This window comes from Rattus norvegicus, chromosome 1 (genome assembly GCF_036323735.1).
Source record: "Rattus norvegicus strain BN/NHsdMcwi chromosome 1, GRCr8, whole genome shotgun sequence".
Classification (NCBI taxonomy): Eukaryota; Metazoa; Chordata; class Mammalia; order Rodentia; family Muridae; genus Rattus; species Rattus norvegicus.
This window is the reverse complement of record NC_086019.1, coordinates 4,056,173-4,065,219: the sequence shown is the minus strand read 5'-3', so window position 1 is coordinate 4,065,219 and position 9,047 is coordinate 4,056,173. Positions and strand designations below refer to the sequence as shown.

Here is a 9,047-nt window from a genome sequence, read left to right as displayed (position 1 = left end):
TTTGGCCACTGAGCACCTCCTAGCTCCATGATATTAACTTTCACTACACTCACTAGCTTTAACTTGTGCTATTACTGGTCTGTCTCAGTCTCATGCCTATTATGAATGTGAGTAAATGAGCCCGAGTCTGCCTAGAGGACAGTAAGCAGCTAAGTGCAGGAATGCTACCTGCACTACACAGCCTTTTCCAAAGGCAGAATAAAGGTGTTTAAGCCAGGAGTGATAACACAAGCCCCCAAGGCACATGGGAGCAGAGCAGTGGCTTTCTCTCAAACAAGTTATTCAGAAAAGACTGTATTTTCACCACACCTCTTTTAAATGAAAATTAAAGTGTCCTAATTCTTTTCTCAAGATTTTTAATTGTGTGTGTGTGTGTGTGTGTGTGTGTGTGTGTGTGTGTGCAGGTGTCTAAGGGTCTCAGAGGCACCATATGTATCCCCCAGCCTCCAAGCTACCCTACACAGGTGCTGGGAACGGAATAGGACATATGCATTCTCCAGGCCCACGAGTCCTCGTCTTACTCCAAGAGAAAGAGAGAAGCTATCATGACACCAGATGAGAGGGAAGATACACTAGATCTAGCTGTTTTAATTAGCTGCTTGTGTGAGTGTGTACTAGTTTTCTGCTATTACCACAGAGCAGCAGCAACAAGGAAGGGAAAGAGCTGTACTTAGCAGAAGTCAAGCAGTACTAAATTAAAACAATGTGCAGTTTAAAAATATTGTCTTTATTAAGCACCAGAAAGAATTTAAATATCACACCATTATCAAAGTTCAAAAAAATATGGCACTCAATGCACTGAAATACTACATTTAATTATTTTCAAAGACTTAAGGCAGATTTCTCACAGTTTACATGTGAGAACTTAGCTAGCATGATCCAAACTCAACTATCCATTTCTCGTATCTCTCAATGTCTGCAGCTGATACTGATTTGGAGACCTTCTTTAAAGCCATTTCAAAATCCTCCATGGTGGTAGGCATGTGCATTTCTTCTCTTGAAAGGTTCCGGATTTCTTCTGGGGTTAGACCCTCAATACGGCGTCTCATGGCCATCAAGGACGCATCCCTAGGGTTTAAGTTTTTAAAAAAGCCCAAAGTGTTACTTCAAAAAAGCAAAAGCAAACCAAACCAGAAAAAAACAAAAAAACAAAACAAACAAAAAAAAACACACACACACAAAACAAAAACAAACAAAAGAACAACAAAAAAACAAACCTAACAAAAACAAAAAGCCTGTTAAATTCTCTAAGATCTTATACATATTATATGCATACACAATACATTAAACCTACACTGGAAAATAAGAGCTGCTTTTAGTTGCTTTTTAGCAATGCATCTTCCACAATAAGTATAATTTCATTCAGTTCAGTATAAATGCTGACCGTATAGTCCAAGACAAAAGTAAAAAGGTACAATAAAGAAACCCCTATTAGGGCTGGCGAGATGGCTCAATGGTTAAGAGTAAAGAGTACCAGCTACTCTTCCAGAGGTCCCGAGTTCAATTCCCAGCAACCACATGGTGGCTGATGTCCTCTTTTGGCATGCAGGCATATATGCAGCAGAGCACACATTCATTTAAAAAAAAAAAAAAAAAGAAGCTTGCAATTGCCTCTCCTTATCTTCTCAATAAAGAATAGGTATTCACAATGGAAACAGAAATGAATGTTAGCTACAAAATTAACCATTTTGTCCACAGGTCACACAGGGTTTCCCTTTTCCCTCTATTACAGGAATTTCTCATTAGGAATGTCTTTAATAAGCTGGGGCGTGGAGCACACACCTGGGAGGCAGAGGCAGGCAGATCTCTGAATTAGAGGCCAGCCTGGTCTATGGAGTATGACCGGCAGTGTTCCACGGATGACCTGGACTTGTCATTGTCCTGCCTCCGTGTTCTGAGTGCTAGGAGGATAGTCCACCACCACAGGTTATGTGCTATGAGGACCAAATCCAGCCAACTGCATGCATGTTAACAAGTACTCTACTGAGTCACATGCCCCATTAATTGACCAAGTTCATCCTTAACCGCAGTCACCGTGTATGCATAGGGACAGTAACTTCGTTTGTGATGTGCTCACTTAGAAATGAAGAAGCCCGTGAGACTGAGATTGGGACTATGCCTTGCTGAGCCAACTGGACAGTCTTATTCCAGTCACACTTAGGACACAGGGACTGAAACAGTCTGCACTACTGCATCCCACAAATACATTAAGCACACGCCAGGGGTTTCCTACCTAACGTTGCAGAGAAACAGTACTTCTTGAACTTGTAGCTTTCAAATGAACTATGGACTACCATATGCAAATATCTTGCCAACACTTATCACTAACTTCAGACCAACTTGCAACCATAGATATTTTGTAGTGTAAAGTGGGGTTCTCCATTTTTTACAGTGTTTGGGATCAAACTCATGGCTTCACGTGCCAGGAAAATACAAATGAGTTCTAGGCCTTGGCCAATGTAGGCCACCTGCCTTAATATAATATAAACACAACTGAAGTTTATTCTTACAAAATATGAGAAATACACACCTGCATACATTGGTAATGTCTGCACCTGAGTAGCCTTCCATGTTTTCTGCTATGCTTGCAAGGTTAACATCATCAGCCAATTCCAGCTCTCGTAGACTTATTCTTAACAGTTCTTCTCTGCCTTTTGCTAATGGGAGAAACACATTTGAAAATGTAAGCCTTCAGTAGGAACAGAATATTGAGAAAATCTCTACTGTCTGGTACAGTTTTAAAGATGGTCTCATAATGTAGCTCAGGCTGGCCTTGAATCCTCCTGCTTCAGACAAAGAGCTGATTTACAGGCCGAAGCCACCATGTGCACTTGAAGCCCACGAAGTACCAAGAACCAGTTTCCAAGTCTTAGAGGAAGCATGCTTATGATGTTATCAAGGCTTCTAGGTGTAGCCGAACAGCTACACCAGGAAAGAGTACCTGTCTGCCTCTTTGAGGGAGGCTAGTATCAAACTTTAAATTATAAAAACTATTTGATAACTGGAACCCTCAGAAGAGAGTCGTAATACCTGATGGTAACGGAATATAGATTCTTTTCTCCAGACGACGCCTTAAAGCCTCATCTATGTCCCATGGGAAATTAGTGGCCGCCAGAACCATGACCATCTTGGAAGGGTCGTCATTTTCTGAGGCACCTCCAACACCTAACAGGGGCAGGAAGAGTAAGTGACTGAGGAGGATTTATGATAAAGCGCAGCTCCTTACAGACTGTGATATCCGTGCACAGTGATGCAAGGCAGTGCAGTTGTCCAGCCTCCCTAAGGCTTATGTAAGCATGTGACCCTTGGAAATGAGGTTTTACAGTACACAAAAACTTGACACGGGATTTCATGATAACACCAGATCAGCTCAAATACTTGCCAAATTATTTAAAATAAATCAGTGGGTGTGGCAGTGCATGACTTAAATCTCAGCACTTGGGAGGCAGAGGCAGGCATCTCTCTGAGTTTGAGGTCACCATGCTCCACATAGTCTTAAGACAGCCAAGACAGTGTAGAGACTCTGTCTCAAAACAAACAAAGCCAAAACTAAACCATTGGGCTGGAAAGATACTGCAATGGTTAAGAACACTGGCTGCTCTTCAGAGGACTTGAGTTCAATCCCAGCACCCTGTGGTGACTCACAACAGTAACTCCAGTTCATGGGGCTGTGACACCCTCTTCTGACCTCCTCTGGCACTAGGTTTGAACACGATGCACATACATAAGTACAAGCAAAACATTTATAAAGTGTGAATATATTTTATCAAGTATTCCAAATACATGCGTGACCTCTAAGGTCCATCTGTTTGCATTTCTACTTAAGTTCTGTGGCTAAAAATAAGATACACACACACACACACACACACACACACACACACACACACACACACACAAGAGGGGTGTGTGCATGCCCTCCAAGAATGCCCATTTACAGCTACTCATATCTAGGCCCTAAGTGCCTTCCCCTCTGGTCTACCTGGAGTTGTGAGCACAAACTGCATGTGCCGGGCTAGCACTACAAGCAGAGCCAATCCCATCCCAAGCTCCTCTATGCACAGACATGCATGTACCATCCATCTGAACCAGCAGCTCAGCTTTCACCCTTCGGCTTGCTTCATGCTCTTCAGAAGTTCCTCGGCGGCTGCAGATGGAATCTATCTCATCAATAAATATGGTAGCTGGGGAGTAAAACCGAGCCTAAAGGAAGAAACCAAGCAATACGAGGTTTTAGGGTTTCGAATTCTCCATTTAAGTATAATCCGAAGCTGAGGGTACAACCTAGTGACAGAGTGCTTGCCCAGTGCTGAAGGCCCAGTGCTGCAGAAGTAAACAATTTATAGATTAGAAACTGAAATACGGGACTGGAAAGACGGCTCAGTAGTTCCTTTGTGAAGAACATGAGTTCTTGCCCAGCCGCCCAAACTGGCAACTCACAGTCTTCTGTCACTGCAGCAGCCTCTATTGGCCATTGAGAACCAGCATACACATGGTGCACAGACACACAGGGGCACTCATACATAACAGAAGATACAAAGGAATCTCTTAAGGAAACTGGCAAACAGCTGAAGACGCTGGCACACTGCACCTTTCCCTTTAGCCGAATGGAGTGAAAAGCCACCATGGCATCAGACTTCACCTTTTTGTTTTTTAAATTATATTTATTTGTGTGCATGTGTACATGTGTTGGTGTGGGAGAGCCTCAGAGCATGTGGAAGAACAGTTGGAGGTTCGTTTTTTCCCCACCATGTGGGTCCCAGAGATCAAACTGAGGTCGACAAGCTTAGTGGTAAGCAGCGCTGAACAATCTTGTTGTCCTATCTCTTTCTTTTTTGGATACAGTGACTCATGGATCACGGGTGTCCTCGATGTGCTATGCAGCTAAAGGTGGCCTTGAGCCCATTTACTCTGCTGGGACTTTAGCAGAGCACAGTCAAGCAAACAGCTCTGAAACACTGCTTCTAATGCAAACAGAGACTTCATTTTTTCCATTATATAATTAAACTGGTTCTCTCAAAAACTGTGTGTGCATGTGTGTGTCTTTGTATGTATGTATGTATGTATGTATGTATGTATGTATGTATGCATGTGTCTAGAAAAGTGTGCATGTGACTATCTGTGTGTGTGTGTGTGTGTGTGTGTGTGTGTGTGTGTGTGTGTGTGCACGCCTGTGAGTATGTGGCATATATGCAGGGTTATCCTGGACCCTATTAATGGTATGAACAACTGCGCTAGGACATTTAGAGATATTGGTAAATAGTTTCAGGTTCTATGAAAAGCTTGGTTGAAGTGGAAGGGGAAGCCCTGGGTCCTGCTAAGACTGAACCCCCAGTGAACTAGACTGTTGGGGGGAGGGCGGCAATGGGGGGAGGGTTGGGAGGGGAATACCCATAAGGAAGGGGAGGGGGGAGGGGGAGGGGGATTTTTGCCCGGAAACCGGGAAAGGGAATAACACTCGAAATGTATATAAGAAATACTCAAGTTAATAAAAAAAAAAAAAAGAAAGAAAAAAGAAAAGCTTGATTGAAACCATTTCCTTACATTATAGAGTCTGTCTAATAAGAGAAATTCTCATTAGATGGCCATTTTTTACATAAAAACTTTTTACATTTTTATACATAAAGCACACTTTAACTGGGTGGATAGAAAGTGGGGAAGCGACATGTTCCGGGGCACGGACAGCCAAGCTAGCAAGTCGGGCATCAGATCCATGAAACCCCTGGGGGGAGAGTCAAACGATATTTTTGGAAGTCCAGAAGAAGGTGTTCCTTCAAGCGAGCCTCGTAGGATGGCATCTAGTATTTTTGGACCAACTGAAGAACCTAAAAACATACCCAAGAGGACAAATCCTCCAGGAGGCAAAGGAAGTGGAATCTTTGATGAACCAACTCCTGTGCAAACTGGACAACGTCTGAACCCACCCGGTGGAAAGACCAGTGACACATGTGGGTCCCCAGTCACTGCCACTGCACCTCTGGCACACCCTAACAAGCCCACGGATCATGTCTTGCTGTGTGCAGGGGAAGACTGAAAGTCTGACCTGAAAGCTGCCACAAACTCCACAGCCAGAGGAGAGCAGGGCGAGAAAGGAAGCTCAGCAGAAGCAGAGCCTGCAAAGATACCGGAGCCCACTCCTACAGTTGACAGCCATGACCCAGACTGGGGCCTCGACCTCGCTCCCACAACCAAGTCCTGAACCCAGCAGGAGGCAAATCCAGCATCTCCTTCTCTTGAGAGGCTCCTGCTCTGCTTGTAACTGGATCAGACAGATAGAGTATGAATGTTAGTGTTTCCTGTAACCCGGTGAGTTGGGGTGGGAGAGGGTTTGTCATGCGTGTGGGGTTGACTGCCCATAGTCCTTGTTGTCACTGGAAGGGCTGCGCAGAGGACTGTGCCTTCTAGACTGCCAAGATGCACCTGGTGGGGATAAACTGGGATGTTCTGGTCCCTCCTCTCTCATTGCTGTCTGTGAAACAGATTTGTAAGCTTGTGGGGAAGGCAGAAGAGATGGGGCCGTTAACAGAAGGATCACCGGGTCTTTCTTGTCCTTGTATTAACAGTCTGCTGTCTGTTGGGCATCTAGGAATGGTTTGGCTGAAGAAGAACACAAACTACCCTCACTGTGGGATGGAGGACACAGAAACAGAAACTCTGAAAGGCAGAGTAGAGTCTACATTAAGCCTTCCTTTCAGGAAATGCCCATCACCAAATGCTTCCACCTCTGAGATACCTCAGAACCTGATGTCTCCTCTCCCCATTATGTCACTCTATAGTAGTGAAGCATGATTGCTCTTTTTGGTAGCAGTCAACGAGAATCAAGCCGTTATTCTCAGTCCTGTTCTGTCCTGGGTGGGATTTATTTTATATACAGCGATCTTCTTAGTTGTCCCGTACCTGCACCTAAAACCATGGCCAGCTCTGAGGTAGCAGCCTGGCTTGGTTCCTGACGTGCCAGACTTGCATGTGAGTTGTTTGTTTTGTCTCATCAGCCTTAAGCATAGGCCTTAGTTCCGAAACTGTGAGGGGTTCTCCCTCTTCATGGTTCTTCCTATACATAAGGTCTCTGGCTTCCTCAGGGCCATGTATGTCCAGGTACTGGGTGGATTCCTGTTCTTCTGTCTGTCTTTGATCCTGTAGTTGGGAGGAAAGCCTGCTGAAGGACATTGGCTTCTTTACCAATGTATGGAAAGGCATTTTTAGTGTCAGCTTCTTTTTTTTTTTGGTTCTTTTTTTCGGAGCTGGGGACCGAACCCAGGGCCTTGCGCTTCCTAGGTAAGCGCTCTACCACTGAGCTAAATCCCCAGCCCCTAGTGTCAGCTTCTTATAAATACCGGTGCACTGCTTCAACACTTAGAAAAGTGTTACTTCTTACACCAAAGCACAAGAGCTGCCCAGGCTGCCTTTAGGAAGCTGTAGACGTCTTGACCTTGCTCATAAACAGTGCTCCTTAGGCCAGGATACTAAGTTTTACAATGAGGTCACAACTCGTTTGACAGCAGCTTCATTGTCATGTCGTTTCATCTGTCAGTCAGATGTCCCTCCTGCTCAGCCTTTGAGGGGTTCTTTGTTTCCCCTCTGTTGTGCATCTGTGAATAGGGCTTCTAAGTTGTGCTACTTTTGTTTCTAGTGCCTACAGATAGCTTCACAGCAGGTGCCAGAAAAGCTCTCAGTACATTTTGGGAGAGTGGCAGTCGTGCAGTCACACTTACTGACCTACGAGTGCCTGCAGAGCCACCTGCCGAGCTCTGCCTCCTACACAATCTGTTGAGGGGTCTGACTATGGCTTTGTCAACCAAAGCGTTTCCCTCGGCAGCTGCCCTGTATCCTGAAGCCGAGTAACATGTCTTACATCTGTGTAATTCTGTAACAACCCAAATGGTTTGTGGTTCTGTCATTATGAGGATGTCATTTGGAATTCAGAGCATTTTTTTCCATTTAAGAAAATGTCATAAATGATGTTTGCTTTATTTAGCACAGACACTTCTTTAGCTTATAAGGGAATAATACAATGATAGAAATAAACCTTTTATAACTGCTCTCTTAAATAGAAAATGATTTGTGAATTCCAAATTGGATTGTCAAGAGGAATCTACTAACATCATCACTATGCTGAGCCTACTGTTAGCCCAGTGAGGGAACAGCTTCAAGCGCCACCTGCTGGGCGGGATTGCTGGGAGGCTATGGGAACCTGTGATGGTGACCCACAGCAGCGGCTGCCTTCTCCCCATCTTTCTGCTGCAGCAGGGCTGAGTGTAAATCTGTAAACGAGTGCCCAGCTGAATCCAGTGGTATAAACTGTCACCTACATTAAGCCTTAAGACTTTTAAGTATATTTGGTGCCAACATTTTTCTATCGCTGTGTCAGAGCAAAAAACCTGTTCTTACATCATAATGCAATTTTGATAGGAACATTTTGTTATTTTTATGAAGCAGAACTGGGTATAATGGTTGAATTAAACTTAGTAATCACAAAAAAAAAAAGAAAGTGGGGAAAACAGAAGTTGGGGGACAGGAAAAATATGATAAAAATATACTGAATAAAAACCTCAAAGGATAAATAATAAAACACAGGCCTTGACTGAAGGATCAGAAGTTCAATGCCAGCCTCAGATACTACAGTTTGAAGCCATCCTATGAAACATGAGGTCCTGTCTCAAAAAGCTAGATCGACTGATCAATTAGAACACAGGCCTTGACCAGTGTACAACATCCACCTGGCATAGTGGCACATGCCCATAATCTCAGCATGTAGGCAGATGAGGCAGGAGGATTGCTATGAATTTTAAGCTAACCAGGACTATATAACCAAGACCCTATCTCAAAAATGCGAAGTGAAAGAAAAAACTCCTCAAGTTACAAGGAGGCAGAAGTTTTAGGTCTTTGAGAAAGGAATCCACTTTGAAATGGGCCGGCCCTAACTCTGGATCTCAGTGGCAAGAACACCAAACTATGGGCACTGGCTTGTGACTTAGCCATGTTCATTTGTCACTTCAGCACACTCCGAGACATGCAAAGGGATTTCTTTAATGATGGTTTTAGGTTGTTCT

The 9,047-nt window shown here is 44.0% G+C and overlaps 1 protein-coding gene and 1 pseudogene across 1 annotated transcript in view; one reads left to right on the top strand and one right to left on the bottom strand.

Annotated features, from left to right (window-relative positions):
* Positions 1–706: 706 nt before the first annotated feature.
* The window catches only part of Katna1 (katanin catalytic subunit A1), a 41,628-nt gene continuing 33,287 nt past the window's right edge, over positions 707–9,047 (bottom strand). Inside the window, exons 8-11 of the mRNA NM_001004217.4 lie at positions 4,074–4,200; positions 3,031–3,165; positions 2,531–2,657; positions 707–1,068 (exon numbers count right to left, since the gene is read on the bottom strand). Of these exons, the coding sequence (NP_001004217.2) occupies positions 870–1,068; positions 2,531–2,657; positions 3,031–3,165; positions 4,074–4,200 (588 nt within the window). The 3' untranslated portion in view covers positions 707–869. The remainder of the gene's footprint in view (positions 1,069–2,530; positions 2,658–3,030; positions 3,166–4,073; positions 4,201–9,047) is intronic.
* On the top strand, positions 5,763–8,381 carry LOC493584 (HN1-like pseudogene; annotated as a pseudogene).